Here is an 18,200-nt window from a genome sequence, read left to right as displayed (position 1 = left end):
CTCCTCTTAGGGATTTTGAGCGATCGGCTTCAAACTTGGTCAGTATGCAGTTAAGGGATGGGGGATTAAATGTTATCAAAATCGTGAGTTTTTGAGCATGTTCAGGGGGCGTGGCCAAGCGGTGAACTTGGCGTACTCGCCGAAGCAAACGAAACGTTATAACTTTTACACGCAATGCCTGACTTGCACCAAACTTGGCATGAGTCGTCCCTGTAGGATGCCTGACGATCCTATGTGGTCGTAATCTGACATCATCATTTTTTTTGAAAGCTACATCTCTGACCCCCCTTGACCAAATCAAGACGATCTTGTGTCAAATGACAGTTAACAAGTTGGTCTGACTTGCATTAAAGCACCAACCATTTTCGCTGGAGGGCGTGGCTGTGGCCGTGGCCGTGGTGGCGTGGCAAACTCAGACGTAACGCCGTTGCCTTACGCTTGGCTCTAAATTCCACATATTTTTGCAGCTCTGCACCAAACTCACTACGATCGATACTAGTCCAGTTCCCAACAGAAATCCAGTGCAATATTTGGTAGTCGTGGCCTAATTCCTCTACAGCCCCCCCCAGAATTCTTTAAAAAAAGCAGCCCCAAGCCATGCTTTTACTGACAATCATGAAACTCGGTACACATGTGACACTTATCGGGACCTACAACAAAGTTTCTTGGAGCCATGGTCCAAACCTCACAGAAAGTTGTCCATCTTAGTTCAAAGTTCATATTTTTACCCGATTTTGGGCGATAACAGCCTATGCATTTCATCAAACTTCTCCTACAGCTTTTGACATACAGGCTTCAGAATCGCTCAGCTCAGTCTTGAGACATTGAAGGTCAAAAGGTATCAAAGACTTTTTGCTACATCAAAGCATGTGGGCGTGGCCAAACCTCAAAATCTCACCATTCGCCATGAAACATCAAGGTGAAATAGCTTCAATATACAAGGTCATAGCTTAATTAAACTTTCTGTGTGTCATAAGAGACCAGCACTCATCACATTCACATGGTCAATTTGTGACGTCAAGATGGCCCCAATAGCTAACGGAATATAAAATAAAGACCATATTTGTGCATGATCTAAGTCTGAAACCGTTTGTTGTAGGAAGGTCAAACTTCAGAGCCAGAACCCTCATGGGTCAAGAAAGAGCACTTTGAAGTCCAAGGTCACATGGTCAAAGGTCAAGGTCACAAGAGCCCGTATGCTCTAAGTTGGCATCCGTGTACTGCAGGAAGGTCAAACTTCACAACTGGACTAAGAAATTCAATGTCAAAGGTCAAAGGTCAAGGTCACATGCAAAAGAAGCCTTTCACTCTCAAACTGTGTAACTTATGAAGGTCAGACTTCACAACTAGAGCCCCCGTGGATCAAGGATTAGCCCTTTGGAGTTCAGCGTCACAAGTTCAAAGTTCAAGGTCACAAGAGCACATGTGCGCTAACTCTGGAATCGTTTGATGTAGGAAGGTGAAACTTAACAGCATGCCACAGGACTCGTACTGATCTGGACCGAAGGCAATTTGGGACATTTGCCAAAAGGGCCACCTAGTAGACGGCGCGGGAAATGCGCAAGAGTGTAGAGGGCGGTTGCCGGAGCTCCTGCAGTCGCCAATAGGCCGAAGTGGCGCTGAGCTGGGAGGGCCGCCCAAAGCTGCTCCCAGCTTTAATTATTATTATTATTCTGTCACAGACATTTCATTCATATATTTGCAAAAACAATGAACAGGAAAACTGTTAAAACTAGCCTTTTCTGTTGTGGTTATAAATATTATTAATATTTATTACCATGATATTTCTGATCAAGGCGACAAAAACCCACTGCAGAGGGACCAAAGAGCTGCTGGTTGCAGACCTACTTATACAGTTTTCAATCATTTCAGTACCAGATTTAAATTTGACTCAGGTTTTTACTAGAAAGTGTTTGAATTTGCAGTGGTCAGTTTTACTGCTCAGCTGAACTTATTCTTTGCTAGCGTGTTCCCTATTTTGTTTATGCAACAATCTAATCATTCTCCAAATTCATCAAAGAATTCACTTTTTTCAACAAATGTGAAGCAAACTGCTGTAAATGCAGAAATGGGAGTTTGGTAAATTTGTTGAAGATAACAGATCTTAAAGGCACTGAAAACTGTGTTATAAAAACATACTGCTATTTTCTCGATATGGTGAAAAAAATAAAGGCCTGTTGTCAATGAAAGAAAGCCTGGTTGTGGTTTTGTATTTAAAACAGAAGTCACAATCAAATTCAGTCCCTCCAGGATTTCGCAGGCATTTTTTGTGATTGTTGTGGGCTAAAATGCCTGATTTCGCAGGGCATTTTCCTAAAAGTTGCGATGAAAAGTTGCAATTTTTTTTTTACTAAAATCATAAAAAACTATAACTTTTAATATTTAAACCAAAAATACTTACTAGTTTTGTAAGATAATTACCAACAAACATTGACATTCTTAATAGGTGCTTTATTTGAGAACTTTGATAGCTTCTAAACTGACATTCATGACCATTTCTGGATTGTCCCTCGTCTGCAGCTCTCCTCACATGTTTTATCAACACAAAGTGTTTGTCGATGGATGACTTGCATTTATGTTCCATGATTATACTGCAGGACGTGCAAAACAGCTTCTCCCCACTCTCGTGCAGCTGGGTAGGAAACTGGTTTGCGACCGCAGTGAAGTTAGTTTTAAGTTGGACATTGGATATTCGTGCTCCGCAGAGTTAGCGGCGTCTAGCTCAAGGCTGACCAGAAACAGGAACGCTAATGTCGACCAGCCCTTCTCTCACGCGCGGTGGTTCACTTAGGGATGGCTGGCCGGAACGCGAATATCCAATATCCAACTTAAAACTAACTTCACTGCAAAGATTTCCTTTGATGAAATCTTTGTGGGCAAATGTGAAGCATTAGCGCATATTTTCGCTTCGGTTGCTGCTCCTGCTTGCTCCCGGCATTCTGATGTTAACAGGATGTGACGTCATGTGTCTTCTTCATGAGCTATTTGGGGTTATTTTGTATTCCACACTACACAAACCCACAAAGACGTCACTAGACCGCAGAAATGGTGGCGAATCACTTTAGAAACAATAAATATTGGGTTACAGTTGCGGGAAAGTTGCAGTGTTTTGGACAAAGTTGCAAAAAGTTGCAATTTTGCGTTAATAGTTGTGATATCGCAACATTGCGAAATCCTGGAGGGTCTGCAAATTGCCAACAAACTATTCTCATTTTTATCATTATTCTTTTTAAAACATAAGACTGTAGTTCAGTGCTTTATTTATCTAAATGTGGGCTACTTAAATGACCCTTGTCCAAAAAGATAAAAAAGCGCAGTTCAACTACTAATAATAAGACAAAAATGTTAAATGGTATATCATAGTTACAACTTTGAGAGGTATAAATGTGGCTTTGTATCTCATATTTATTATTTTGAAAATCATATGATCATCTCATTATTATGACATTGTACTTTTTATTATGAGTTTGAAAGTCATAATTATGACATAGCATGTGTTGTTTTGTTTGTTTGTTTCGCTTTTGTGGCTCAAGTATGAAGGACTCAACATAGATCTTTATAATTTTAAACAAGAAGGTATTTTTTCATTCTGTGGAACTATATACAAAGTGTTTTGGTCCTAACACCTAAAACACAATTTCACAGTGCAAGTTATCCTTGATAAGTTGTATTTAAATGACAACTTTGTTTTAGGGTGAAATAGACTTTGTGGCTCTTGACAAACTTCATTTAGTAGTAAAGATGGTAAAATTCTCCTCCTCCAGTCTAGTAGGTGGCAGTAAGCTGTGAGCTGCTTCGCCAGCCGCTAACAAAAGAAGAAGAATCTCCGATGGAGCGGCAACGAAAAGCAGCGCTGAACTTTTAGCTAGTAGCTGGGAACAACTCCACCTGTTTAAATACACTATCTGACGGCTGAGACGTTCAACACGACATGCAGTGAGTAATGATTTCACACGGATGGAGAGTTTCGTCAATCCCGCTGAAACACTGCAGCCGCCGGGCTCACTCCGCTGCAAGCCAGAGCTAAAGTTAGCATTAGCTCCGCGCAGAAAGCCATCCGTCCATTGTCGAAACTTAACAGCTTTTAGGGTTTCAGTGTTTTCGGGCTTTTTTATGAGCTGATGTGACGCTGACAGTGTGAGTATTGGGGATTTTTTTTCAACGAGTGGACAGGAGCGCAGCGTTGCATGGTTACCGCCTAGTTACCGCCTGGTTACCACCTGGTTCCTGCCTTGTTACCGCCTAGTGCACGGGATGGTTGAAGACTTTAATAGGCAAGCTGAGAGGTGATGTGCTCATGTTTTCTGTACTGACGCTTGGCTGCTGTGTGGCAGGTGAGCAGATTAATCAGTGACAATCTACGTTTTCCCACACGTGGCACCATTTAAGGGGACATAACAGGCTTTTCACTGGTGTAAGACTTATTGCCTGGAGGCATTGTTACGACAAACAAATCTTTCAAACACAAAATTCCTCAGTTTTTGTGTGAAGTTAATTCTTGCTACTTGTGTATCCTGAAAGGAATTTTTATTCAACACAGTCTGATCCCTGACCATTCCAACTCCTGGCAACACAAGCTAACTCTAGGGACGTGTACCTGTCACCTTTCTGACAGGTAAGGTGAGGTTGAACTACATATAGTTGGGCTCACTTCTACACAAAACCTGGTCTCTGGAACCAACCCTCTAGATCAGGGGGGTCAGCAACCCAAAAAACAATCTGTCTGAAGCCGCACAAAAATTAAAAGCCTTATATAAGGCTTAGAAAGAAGGCAACACAGACTTTACGTGTCTATATTAGCCTATTATCAAAATGATTAAGTGTATACATAATAAGCATTCATGATTAAATGTTTATTTTCCCTGCAGTGTGTCCTGGATGGAATGACGCACCACGTGACTACTCTGTTGCACAATGTTGCTAACATTAAGTTTAACTTCCATCACAATATTAATGTATTATGTTTCGTTGCATTGCTAAAATTAAAGAAATGCAATAAAGAAATCAGATTTTTGATATACGTAATATCAGTGTTTATCTTCCACTCATTGGGGAAAGCTAGCGGGAGTTTTTATAACAATGTGCCGGAAGTCAGGCGTTCTCCCCTGGTATACCGAACCTGGAGCGCTTGGTCAGCTGACAGCTGGCGAGGGGAGCTGGCTGCTAATACAGCGGAAGCAGACATGTCCGAAAATGTCAGAACAATATTGCAATTAGGTGATGTATTGATGAGTCAAGCAGATATTTGAGACTTTCAAAGCCACATTCACGCCTAAAAACGTTGTAAAAAATCATGTTGTGTCACTTAAAGTGTAATATAGCAAAATAATTTGCCGCTCTCCACAGTCATTGCCGCTTTGCTTGAACACCCGGTTTGGACCCGCAATGAAATATGGGATATGGTGAGCCGTGAAGGATACACCGGACCCATCCTTCAAATCTGGGGAAAAGAAGGACGAATTTGAAGGAGACTTCAAATTCATACAGGCCTTGTGGCTACGCATAATCGACCGACAAATCCGTCCTTCGAAGGATGCAGACCCTGAATTCGGACACAGCTTTAATATTTATTCTACACATTTGTACAGCATTGGAAAACGTTACGAATGTTTGTCTTTCTACAGAAACCATATTAAAACAAAAATATATTTTCCACGCCCATCTTTTTCCATTTTCAAACATTTTTGAAAAAGCTCCAGGGAGCCACTAGGGCAGCACCAAAGAACCGCGTGTTGCCGACTCCTGCCCTAGATAGAGGCTGGACTCTTTCCTACTCTGTGTTTCCCAGAGGGAAGCGATGGGTGGGTGTGGGGATACTGACAAACCTCTGGCACGGAACATCAGTTCAGATTACCTGACCTTGGAGTCACTGATGGTGTTCTTTAGTTGTTCTTCTGGGTGGCGGTCCTAAAGGACTCCTGCAGCAGCTGACAGGTACAGGGTGGCAAGAAGGACTGCAGCTTCTGTAGTTGTGTATGCAAAAACTCAGGCCTGGGAGGCATTCAGAGAGGTCATGGAGAAGGAGTTTTGGTTGGCATTGAGAAGGTTCTGGCAAACTGTTTGGTGAGTCAGAAAGGGAAAGTGGGCCCCTCTGTGCTTGGTTTGGGTGGGGAACTGCTGACCTGGTCTGGAGATATCATTAAATGGTGGAAGGAGCACTTTCCTCAAAGTGCTCCTTCCACCATCTCTGTAATCCGGACACCATGCCCACCTTTAAGGAGGCAAAGTCTGAAGACTTGAGGAACACAGGTCCATTACAGTGACAGAGGTCGCCAAAGTAGTTAAAAAGCTCCCTAGTTGCAGGATGCCAGGTGTGGGCAAGATTCGTCCTGAGATGTTGAAGGCCCTGGACATTGTGGGGCTGTCACAATTGACATATCTCTTCAATGTCCCATGGAGGACTGAGACAGTGCCTGTGGAGTGGCAGATCGAGGTGGTGGTTTCCATTTTTAAAAACGGTAGCCGGAGAGTGTATTCTAACTATCGGGGGATCACACTTCTCAGCCTCCCTGGGAAAGTTTACTCTATGGAGTAGGAAGGGAGGCTCTGATTGATTGTCGAACCTCAAATCCAGGAGGAGCAGTGTGGCTTTTTGTCTGAGTTGTGAAACAGTGGACCAGAGCTTTAGCTTCGCAGAGTTGCTCAAGGGATCATGGGAGTCTGACTCTCCAGTCTACGTGTTTTGTGCATCTGGAGAAGGCTTATGACCATTTTTCCTGAGGCACTCTGTGGGTTTGATGCAGGAGTATGGGTTGCCTCGGTTGTTTTTGAGGGTTATCCGGTCACTATAACCAAAGCAGGAGATGTGTCCACATCTTTGACACAAAGTTGAGCTCGTTCTCAGTTGGACTTCCCAGGGCTGTCCCTGGTCTCCGATCCTGTTTGTGGTGTTCATGGACAGGATCTTAATGTGGTGTTGTGGAGAGGATTGGGTTTGGTTTAGGAACCTTGGGGTCTTTTACAGATGATGTAGTTCAAGTACCTGGGATTCTTGTTCACAAATGACGGTGAGATGGAGTGGGAGATGGATCATCAGGCCTTGTTCTCAGTAATGAGGGCATTGCTTCTATCTGTTGTGTTGAAGAAAGAGTCGAGTCGAAAGGCAAAGCTCTCGATCTACTGGTCTATCTACATTCCAGCCCTCACCAATAGTCATGAGGTATGAAAATCCCAGATACAAACAGCTAAAATAGGATTCCTTCATAGGGTAGCTGGGCTCAGCCTTAGAAATGGGATGAGAAGCTCTGTCATACTCTGGAAACTCGGATTGGAGCAGCTGCTGTTTCATATCAAAAGGTCCCAGCTGAAGTGGTTTGGGTATCTGTGATGCTTCTCCTTCAGATGTTTTCCAGGTGTGCCCCACTAGGAGGAGACCTTGGGGCTGACCCAGAACTCTCTGGAGGCCTCTCTGGCCTGGGAATGCTTCTGGTTTCTCTCCTGGACCTGTTGCCCCCATGACCCAACCACAGATAAGCGATAGATAATGGATGGATGGAATTTTTTTGTTTGCTTGTTTTTTTTTTTTGTTTGTTTTTTTTTCTTGTGGCAGGTGTAGAGTAGTGGAAACACTTCTAAACAACAGCCACCTCCTGAAAGGAAGTCCTAATATTGCTTCTGAAGAAAAACAGCAATTTAGATTTACTAATGTTAGTTTGCTAAACTGTAAGTTAAGGTAAAATAAAAAAGAATAAGGTTAGCATTCACTATCAGACATGTTACACAAAATAACTCAAAAGCACTAAAAGGGCAACTGAAAGATGCATTTATTCAAATATTTACTGACTTTTGGTGATTAAATCTTAATTGGAGAGGTTAAACCCTCCTTTTCTCCCCTGTAGTTCTAACCATGTGTGACAGGGTGTGGTTTGCATTCATCAGGTCATGAAACGGGTTCGCACTGAGCAGATCCAGTATGCCGTGGCTCAGTACCTGAAGAGGAGGCAGTATGTGGACACTGACAGCTCCCTGAAAGGAGTCAAGCTCTCCCAGTCGGCTGAAGAGATGGCTGCCAGCTTGACGGGTGAGAGCATTGTTCACTCTTTTCCTGAAAGAAACCTCACAGTCAGGCAGTGAAATGAATGTATTCCTGCTCTGTCCTTTTTATAAGCAGTACAGGTAGAGTCGGGTTGTACCAACATTGTCTCTGCTGCACCCTGCCAGTCCGACCCACAGCAGTATGAGACACAGTACTCCAGGCTGCGCTCCTTTCTCTCAGGTACAGCACCTGTATACCACAAACATGGGGGAGAAGAAGTTCACTCTTTTTCAAATTTAGGGTTTTACATATTAGGACCTAATAAAAAATGATCTGTGGCCTCATGTACAAAGTGTGTACACATACACTTAAAGAATTTACTGTATATAAAAAAACACATGCAAGAAGTTTGAAATGCATCGGCCTCATTTATTTACACTAATAGTGTGCAGGGTTTCCCCCAGAAAAGAGGCTAAGTCCGGTGGTAGGTGGCTGTTCGCCGGCCAACTGTGATTTAGTAAAAAAAAAAATGATTAAAGTTGACAGGAAAGTTGAAAATATGGCTTTTTATTTAGTGATATTGTAAAATATTTGTGCCAAATATTTACACAACTACAGTTTTACAAAATGGCACTTTAAACAAAAATACAATTAAAATAAATACTAATTGATTGCACCTAATTTAAATCCTAATTTAAGTCACATTTACAAATAACACGTCTCACTTCCAGGCCAATGAATAACAATAGAGAACTCTGAAAAATAGAGAGATGCTGTACTGTGCATATCTAATGCTGAATTGAATAGCATCATTTTACTGTTAAACAAGGATAATATTTTCACTAAGCACAAAACATGCTTACCATATTCGGTTTTGTAAAGCCACCTGCTGAATTTCGGCTCAGCTAACCATATTTGGTTAAACCTGCTCAATTAACGTGGCGTTTATACTTGGCGCTTACGTCAGTGCAGTATTCTCCAAAAAGATGGGGGGCAGTACGCTACGTAACCAGTGGAAATACGGTAAAAAGAGAGCAGATGGTTGAATGGAGTGCGGCGCGCGTGGTCCACACCAAGTTATAAAAGGTGCACGATGTAACACCGCACGGGACCTTCACGCAGGGGTGGGGACAGCGCGATTGTGTCGTGGTTGGCGCGTGCACCCTTGCGCGGTGAGGTAAATAAAGCCAGTGGTTTTGGGGAAGCGGGTGGAAAAAAACGTATAAAAAAATGACGTATTTATAATAAACAAGCGGAGCTTAGCCTGGCGGCTGGGTCAGCAAACAGCAAAGCCTGGCGGCCCGCCAGGCTAATAATACGCTGGGGTAAACCCTGATGTGCGTAATCCATGCAAGTAATGTACAGCGTTAATGTTAGAGACGTGGTGGGCAGTTGTCCTTCGTTTCACTTCCGCCTTTATGTCCAACCATTTTCCGTAACTTCTGCATGTGTGCACTGCTCTGATGACAGCTGTTTCACACGCACTGTAACTCCTCTTGTGCTTGTTGCTAATGCCATAGGACTGTGTGCCGATCAATGTTTTTAAGCCCTACTACCTTATTTAGGATTGTCTCCAACTCTTGTTCAAATTCCTCTCTTTCCTGTGTGTAGACATGAATTCTGATTATGCAGAGTCAAGAATCCCACATGCAGGGATATGTGCATCTATTTGTATCTTAAAACTGAGGCATATCCAGGGAGATGTTTTGCATGCTCAGTTTCAAGTTGATCTGGATATACACAGGAAATGTTCTTAGTGTTCATCTGGATTTTTTTATGCACGTTATGTTTCAGTAGAAAATCTACACAAGTCTTTGAGGCCCCTGGTCTGTACCTGGTTCTAAAATTATTAAAATCTAACCTCAAGTGTAGAAAAACACACCGCACATTTCACTATATCATTACTTATTAAACAATAATGAAGCCTATATAGAAAAGCTATATGTGGGAAAAACTAAGTCCACCTCCTGATCCAGCAGCTTTTTAAACCTCCTTTAGCAGCCGTAACTTTCAAAAGTAGTTTTTGATGTGACTTTATCAGCTTCTCACATGGTTGTGGAGGAAGTCTGACCCAGTTTTCTTTCCAATGTTGCTTAAGTTCAAAGTCACACAGAAAACTAGTACTGAGATTTATTACTGCAAAAAACGGTTCGACAAGCTGTTGGATCAGGGGGTTGATTTTTTTTTTTTTACCCACAGCTTTTTCATTTTGTCTTTGTTTAATAAATAAGGACATGGTGGAGACTTTTTGTATGTTTGAGGTTAGATTTGAATAACTTTGAATAATGTAAATAACATTAGGTTATCAGATCATTTTTATTATGTCCTGATATGTAAAACCATAGGAGTACAGGAGAGTGGACTGTCCTTTTCCCCATGATGTTCTGCTCCCTGCATGTCTCAGCTGAAGATCAATATGAGTTGTTCTAAAAATACTTTTTCTCCCATCAACAGAAATAGAATTATCCTGGGCCCAGGAAGTGAGCAGCCTCCTTTATCCAATCTTTGTCTACCTTCACCTGGATATGATGCGCTGCGGCCTGAAGGGGGCAGTGGATAGTTTTTACAGTCGGTTTCATGACACCTTTCTTCAGGACAGCGAGCAGCGTGCTGTTGTGGAGCAGCTCCGCCATGTTCTCACTGAACAGGATGTTGGGGCCAACCCTAAGCTGCGAGTGTTCCTAGAGCACAAGTATGTGGTTCACCTGACCGAGCCGGCCTATAGCTACCTGCTGCGTTACCTGCAGAGTGAGGACAACAGCACCCTCTGCAGGGTTCTCAGCACACACCTGCAGGTGGAGGTCACTGCCTCCAGACGTACAGACTACCAACTGTATGGGTCTTCCGCCGGGTCCACAACAGCCCCGAATTCCACCTCCTCCTGGGCAGGTGTGGATGGAGCAGAGGTTGGGGAGGGGATGGAGGTCCCTGCAGGGATCCCACAGAACGAGGCTGTCCTCGAGGTACTGCAGGATTGCATTAAGAAAGTCCGTGAGGGCCCGCCCTCACTCACCACAGTCTGTTTTTATGCCTTCCACCACACGGAGCAGATGCTAAACACAGCTGAGGTATCAGCTGACAGCCGGCTGTTGGCTGCAGGTTTTGACAGCTCTACAGTGAAGCTATGGAGCCTCAGAGCCCGAAAACTGAAGTCCAAATCACATCAGGCTGACGTGTCGCAGATCCACCTGGCATGTGATATGCTGAAGGAGGAAGTGAGTAGCCATAATGGTAGTTTTTCGTCTTCACCCTCTAAAACACCCTGATCAGGATGCAGGAAAATTCATTTGGTGGCTCTCAGAGATACTAGCAGCAAAATACATGACTACTACAAGATGTAGAAACCTGTAGAGTAGACAATATGGACAGACTGTGAAATCGAAAGAGTAATAACAGAGCTTGTAATGAGGATAAATATAGAACAGTGCAGCACAGTGGATGAGGTATTTATGTCTGAGTACACAAAGCATAATGCATTAAACAATTATAGTAATTTGTTTTATTGTTTCTAAGAGGTGGGATGTGCAGTTTATGTAAATAACTCAGACAGTCAGTGAGCTGCCCAGTTAACCAACATGTTGCTTTGGAGCCAAAGTTTAAAAAAGCAAGAATTTTTCTTTTTGCCGATTTTCCCATCTATGAATTTTATAACATTTTGTGCAATACAAAAGAATCCTTGTTTTGCCTTTAAATAAATATGCAATTAAAGGCATAGCATACCTTGAATAAATTCATATTACCCACCGCCTTTATTGCCTGATTTTTGGACCAAGATCATTGTGAGGAATGATGAAGTTGTTACCATTTTTGGCAAACTCTAAAAAAATTGCTATGCACATTTTCATGCAATATCACAAGAGGTTGTGTTTAGAGTCTGTGTTGGGACTCTCTCTATAGCTCAATATTTGTAAAATAGTTAGTTTTTTTTGTGTTTGCTAAGATTGGGTAGCTGTGGCTGTCATCTTGAATTGGGTTTGCTCCAAACATCAATTAGTTGTAAATGTACATTCAATAATTATTTCCTTAAAGTTCACTAAAATTAGTCCAGTGGTTCATTAGTATTTTGCTGACAGACAGATAGTTAACAGCAAAATTTTAAACAAAGATCTTGCACGATCCTTTATTGCAAAGAAAATGTGTTGGATGTCAGTCTCTGCTAATGTCACACCAAATTTTAGGTCAATATCTGAAAAATTGAGAGAATTATGATCATTTTTGTGTTTTCTAAGATTAGTTGACTGTGGCAGCCATTTTGAATTGTGTTGACTTCAAAGTTAATGAGTTTCAAAGGTACAACTCATGATTTCTGTCTGAAAGTTTTGTTAAAATTGACTCAGTAGTTCATGAGAGATTTAATATTAATAATCAAAGTTTTAAAAACAGATCTCAAGTGATCAGTTAGAGCTCAGGAGATATGACCGCATCAATTTTTAGCTGAATGTCTTTAAAATTGGCAGTCATTTTTGTGTTTCCTAAAGTCATTTAGTTATGGTGACCATTACAAAACTTCCATCTAAACAAATAAATCATCAGTTTTAAATGTGTGTTTTGTGATTATTTTTCCTCAGGTGGAGGAAGAGGACAGCTGCGGTAGTGAGATCAAAACTCTGCGAGGTCACAGCGGTCCTGTGTATCGTACCGCCTTCCTGACGGACAGCTCAGGGCTGCTGTCCTGCTCTGAGGACACAACCATCCGTTACTGGGACCTGGGCAGCTTCACCAACACGGCGCTGTACCTGGGCCACCCCTACCCGGTGTGGGACGTGGACGTCAGCCCCTGCAGTCTGTATTTTGCCAGCAGCTCACACGATCGCACTGCCCGCCTGTGGACGTTCTCTCGCACCTATCCATTGCGGCTCTATGCAGGGCATCTCTCCGACGTTGACTGCATCAAGTTTCACCCAAACTCCAACTACCTGGCGACAGGCTCTACGGACAAAACTGTTCGTCTGTGGAGCACCCAGCAGGGGGCATCTGTTCGCCTCTTCACTGGCCACCGTGGCCCAGTGCTGTCGCTCACATTCTCCCCCAATGGGAAGTATCTGGCCTCTGCTGGAGAGGACCAGCGTGTGAAGCTTTGGGATCTGGCTTCAGGGACCCTGTTCAAAGACTTGCGGGGCCACACAGACAGCATCACCAGCCTGTCCTTCAGTCCAGACAGTAGCTTGGTGGCATCCTCATCTATGGACAACTCAGTGCGGGTGTGGGACATTCGCAGCTCCCACGGCGGGACACCTTCTGATGGCTCATCCAGTGAGCTGGTGGGACTGTACACTGGAAACACCAGCAACATTCATAACGTCCAGTTCATGGCCTGCAACCTGCTGCTGGTGACAGGAACCGCACAGGAGAAGGCAGAACCGTAGCCACACTTTGGTTCCTGTGCTCAGAAGGAAAGAAAACACAAAAGTGTCCAAATGTTTCTGTAAAGATGTTGTCACCATTCAGAATTTAGTTTATTCATCACGTCCTAGTGTCAGATTTTTGAGTTTCCTTATTAGTTCATGACATATGGGGGGAAAAAAGTCCTTTTTTTATATAAACCTACAGTTTCTCGTTTGAAATTGATTGAGATTTTCATTTATACATTAAGTGTAATTTAACCAAAGCTTCTTTGTCATTAAAGAATTTCACAGTTTTTCTTGTCCTGGATGATTAAAAGGTCCACTGTTGTAGTAATGTGATGTAAAACAGACTGAATACGACCGAGTATCTGTGTGATAAAATGGTTTGTATTTTACAGAGTGGTGGGACCACCTCCTGCTCCAGTCAAAAGTAAAAAAAAATTGTTTAAACTTACTGAGTAACACAATCCATGCAGACAGGGGAGTTCACACTGTAAGATGAAGTTGTTTTTTTTAAACCGCTTTAGAAATATTTCCTGCCTCTGACTTATTGAAAAACAACAAAAACATGAGTGTTTTGGGGAGAATGATAATATTTTTTTGGCTGAATGGTTTTATTTGTGCAGTACTTTTTAAAACATGCAAAGTCCTTTATGGAAAAAGTAAAACAATGCTCAGCTTTTCTTTTTTTTTTTTAAAGCACAGACGGTAGGTGCAGATTTGTCTTCCCCAGGAATAAGAAAGTAAAAAAACCAAACATCCTTCAGATTAGAGCAGGTAAAATGTTGGTGAAGACAGGATTACAGCTCTGTCCATAAACTGAGCTTTGTGGATGACTCCTCAGTGTGTTATGCTGACCTCAGAAGGGCACAGTTAAAAACCTTGTTTTTGTCTTTTTTTTTTCTCAGCTAGAAATGTTTTTGTTTGTATAAGGGTCAGATCTTTGAGAACAGATCAGAGCTAGTAACTAGTATTTGTATCGTTTTATCCATTTTCTGATTTAAAGAAATCCCTTTGCTGTATCTTGATGCCCAAGTTTAAAGATTTAGTCTGAAGTGATGAGGAGAATAAATTTACATTTTGAACTCGTGTCAGTCATTATAGGACAAGTCAGTGTGTTCCTCTTTATGCATAGAAATTATTTGTTTTATATTTAATGTCATGTCTGAGAAATGCCAGTTGCTACATCAAAACAGACTGGGACTAATTGAGGCATCCATTCCTTACAGGAGCAGAAAAACGAAAAGAAAACATCTGCTTACTGCTGCATGACGGAGAGTATTGTTAGTGGGATTTCTAAAATTCCAGTTTTGTAATTTTCGTATTAAATAGTAAATTTTCTGTCTTTTTGTAAAAGTTTTGCTGCCATACTTCAACAACTAGGTTGTTTTTAAAAAGGTCTGACAAATAAACATATTCCAGGTTTGTTTTCAATAAACCTGCAGTTTCTCAGTAAATGTTAATTTCCATGAATACTGTAGCTTCATAAAGTATTCAGACTTCCTTCACCTTTTCGATGTTGTTGTGTTGCAGCAGTCATTTAAATTATTTTTTTCTGATAATAATCTATGCTTAGTATTTTATTGATTTAAATAAATATATTTTACAAAGCTATCAGGAGCCTCAGGACTTCATTGAAGCACCTTTGGCAGCAGTTTCAGCTTCGAGTCCTTTTGAGGTGGATGCAACAAGCTTTCCTCACCTGGGCTGGAGGATTCTCTGCCGTTCTTGTTAGTAAAGCCTCTTAAGCTCTGTCAGGCTGATTGGGGACCAACAATAGAGTGACTTTAGGGTTTGAGGTGTTTGACAGGGGCCACTTTAGCACCTTCATAAAGTTGTACCAAAGTCCCTCCTGTGTTGCCTTCACTGTGCTTTTGGGTCACGCAGGCTGAGGTCCTGAGCACACAGGAACAATGTTTTGTGAATTTTCAAAGTTGTTGTTTTTATAATTTTTGCAGCTTATTGTTGCAACAGAATTTGAGGAGCTTCTAAATGGTATTTTTTGTAACTGGGTTCCATTGTGAGAAAATGCTTAAACACCACTGTTTAGTTCTTGTGTGGACAAACTAAACACAACCTTTTGAAAACGATATCATAGTCCCACCTCCTGCCTAACCTATGACCCCAATAATGATACATTACATGATTGGATTTGTGTTGCAGACTCCAGTTTCTCAATTACAGCAAAACTATCATATTCTGCATAACTTTAATGAGCAGACAAGGCTGAGGAAAAATAAATTTCCCTTATATAAAGCAGTACAATCCCTCAGGGGGGAAACAGAAAGTAACAACAAATAATAAGAAAGAAAATGAAGATATTCTTCATCCAAGATACAAATATACAAAATACATGCTGTATATTTTTATAGTTAACTATTTATAAAGTGTCTCACATAACATGAATCGCTATAACGTTTTTCATGGAGCTTCTCTGTTTCCTTAAAGTTTACCGCTTCGGCTTTTCCTTTGTGAGAGAGAAATCCGACACTGCTAGTTAGTCAGGCAACCTGTAGCCTCAGTTGCATACTGATCGCTGATTGGTCGTTTACTAGCCAGGGGACTGGAAGGAGAGGGGAGGGGGCGGGGTTTGGCTCTCCGCTGTCAGCAAACGGGAGAAGACCGAAGCCTGCTGCTCAGTGCGATGCGCAGCAGAACGTTGGTGAGATGTTCAGTTATTTCTGGGAGGTTTGAGTTGAGGGGGCATTGCCCCCTTTTGTCGGCCTCGGTAAATTATCCTTATTATTACACCACATTCATAAATTCATGGTATTATTTGGTAATCAGATCTATAATAATGTAAAGTTATGTATAAACGGAGTTGAAATTGAAAGAGTCTATGGGACTAAATTTTTAGGACTTATTATAGACAATAAACTTAGTTGGAAGCCTCACATAGATTATATTAGAAATAAAGTTGCAAAAACTACTGGAATATTGTTTAAAATAAAGGATTTAGTAAATGTTAAAGGCCTGCATATCATATATTCCTATTTGGCCCTAAAATGTAAAATGATAACATCTTATGCTGTTATGTAGATTTATGTCTATTGTGAAGATATCTTGGTAGGTTGTTAGGTAAAAATAGGGTAGGCAAGAATAAGCTTGGCTTCAGCCTATTCCTTTTTTGGTGAATTTGAGATTTGTTTATTGATTTTCTTGTTTTGTTCTGTTTTGTTTTCTGTATTTAGTGTGTACAATTTGCCAAAATAAAAATAAAGTAAGTACATAATCTATAGACAAAACATTTTTATCACATTATTAAACAACAATACAAACTTTGCAGAAAAAGATCAAACATCAAGTATATATCTAAAAATGTGGGTAATTGGAATAGTTTTACCATGAAGCCTTTGAATATTATGAGGAAAACTCTTTGCTGCTCCAAACGTCCCTCAGTGGGTATTGGCCTATAATCATCCATTATGTCTGATGAAACTCCTAGTCAAAAAAAGGTTAAATTTATCCTCTTTGACTATCTGTCTTTTTCTTCTTGGCTTTACAGTTTGGACTGTCTGCTCCTCTTGTTTCTTGTTTCTGGTATATTTTTGTGGCAGTGTTGCAGTTTTTAGCATTTGGGTCGTTTTCCAGACACATTTCTGGAAACAGTGCCATGTTTATGACGAAATGGTCTCTTTGAAAAAGACAGTGTTCCCATGTAGACAGGGACTTAATTAAAAGGTTGAACTTTTATAACTTTTTTATGACTGAAGTTGTTTTAAGACAACAGCAGTCCATTTTAGTCTTGGCCCCTACTGAACCAGCAGCTAACTTGTCAATCTTGTTAGAAATTAATAATTTCTCTGAACAGAGGACATTTACAGAGCTATCTATAACAAGTAAGATATTAATTGTTCAAAACCTTTCAACAGAACCCCACTACAAAAGATCCGAAATAGCCTTTTAGGCAGCATCAGACATACTGTATGCCCCTTTTACACAGGCCCTAATTCAGAAGTCCGGCTCTACTCCGCTCTACTCGGCTCGGCTCGATAAAGAATGCATCGCGTTTACACCGGCCAGTTTGGTCGGTAGCAGAGGAACGCCTCCTCGTGTTGGAGGGGGTGGGGCCCCATGCGGGGGGTTGCGCTACCAAAACTTAGCGCACGGGTTAGGGCCCGGGTGAAAGAGGCAATACTGTATCAGCAGCTCAAATGTTAGAAGTAATTCTGTTCATAAAGTTTTCAGGAGAACATCACCTACAGAAAAACTGTGATTTTAGTAAACCTATTTTGTTGTAGTCAAGGCAAGGTAGCTTTATTTGTATAACACTTCAGCAACAGGGCACCTCAAAGTGTTTTACATAATTAATTAAAAAGATGTAAAAGAACAATAAAAGCCTTTTACAAGATAAAAACATAAAATTACAGACAATCAAAGAAGGAACATTTTAAAAAAGTTTAAAGTAAGCTCTGATTAATTCTAGCTAAATTCTTCAGGTGGTAGAAGGTCGTCTTTGTACCTGTCTTAATGTGGCTGTTCAGACTCAGGTCAGAGTTCATGATACCACCAAGGTTTCAGACTTTATCAGAGCTTTTTAGCATCACATACTGCAGGTGTGCACTAACTTTTAATATCTCCTCTTCAGCTCCAAAAACTTCTACCTCAGTGTTATCTTTGTTGAGCTGAAGAAAGTTCTGGCACATCCAATGATTGATCTGTTCAATAAACTCACTCAGTGCTTATTTTGGACTGTAGTCCCCAGGTGAGAGAGTGAGGTACATCAGTGTGTCACCAGCATAGTTATGGTCATACCACAGTTTTACACTGCAGGAAAACATTTATCAATGATCTCTACGTTACATGTAAACTATGTGGCTCAGTCTGGAACTAGTGAATTGACAGAAGTGTTTACTGGGTCCTTGTTTGTACTCAGCTAT

General features: G+C 41.3%; 2 protein-coding genes across 5 annotated transcripts in view; one reads left to right on the top strand and one right to left on the bottom strand.

Moving 5' to 3' along the window:
• nup133 (nucleoporin 133) overlaps positions 1–1,421 on the bottom strand; it is a 72,126-nt gene extending 70,705 nt beyond the window's left edge. Inside the window, exon 1 of the mRNA XM_025002358.1 lies at positions 1,416–1,421. The gene's annotated coding sequence lies outside the window, so the exon portion shown is untranslated. The remainder of the gene's footprint in view (positions 1–1,415) is intronic.
• Positions 1,422–3,781: 2,360 nt separating this feature from the next.
• Positions 3,782–14,405, top strand: taf5l (TAF5-like RNA polymerase II, p300/CBP-associated factor (PCAF)-associated factor). Of its 4 annotated transcripts, XM_025002361.2 has the most exons (6): positions 3,782–3,936; positions 7,879–8,020; positions 8,108–8,215; positions 10,430–10,938; positions 11,026–11,190; positions 12,544–14,405. In XM_025002361.2, exons 2-6 carry the CDS (start codon positions 7,882–7,884, stop codon positions 13,339–13,341), a joined length of 1,719 nt encoding a protein of 572 aa, XP_024858129.1. In that variant the 5' UTR covers positions 3,782–3,936; positions 7,879–7,881; the 3' UTR covers positions 13,342–14,405. The 4 variants fall into 4 exon arrangements, with proteins under 4 accessions (XP_024858129.1, XP_017295032.1, XP_017295033.1 ...); XM_017439543.3 differs by having other exon boundaries at positions 3,783–3,936; positions 10,430–11,190; XM_017439544.3 differs by having other exon boundaries at positions 3,785–3,936; positions 8,111–8,215; positions 10,430–11,190.
• The last annotated feature ends 3,795 nt before the right edge of the window (positions 14,406–18,200 follow it).

This window comes from Kryptolebias marmoratus, linkage group LG6 (genome assembly GCF_001649575.2).
Source record: "Kryptolebias marmoratus isolate JLee-2015 linkage group LG6, ASM164957v2, whole genome shotgun sequence".
NCBI lineage: Eukaryota > Metazoa > Chordata > Actinopteri > Cyprinodontiformes > Rivulidae > Kryptolebias > Kryptolebias marmoratus.
The sequence above is the reverse complement of the archived record's forward strand: the minus strand, read 5'-3'. Positions and strand labels throughout refer to the sequence as shown.

What these genes read in the sequence shown, in the direction of transcription:
- taf5l (XM_017439543.3), top strand. Translation starts at nt 7,882, where the DNA reads ATGAAACGGGTTCGCACTGAGCAGATCCAGTATGCCGTGGCTCAGTAC. An exon ending in GCTGCGCTCCTTTCTCTCAG is followed by an intron (nt 8,216 to 10,429) that starts GTACAGCACCTG and finishes TCCCATCAACAG; the next exon opens with AAATAGAATTATCCTGGGCC. An exon ending in GTGATATGCTGAAGGAGGAA is followed by an intron (nt 11,191 to 12,543) that starts GTGAGTAGCCAT and finishes ATTTTTCCTCAG; the next exon opens with GTGGAGGAAGAGGACAGCTG.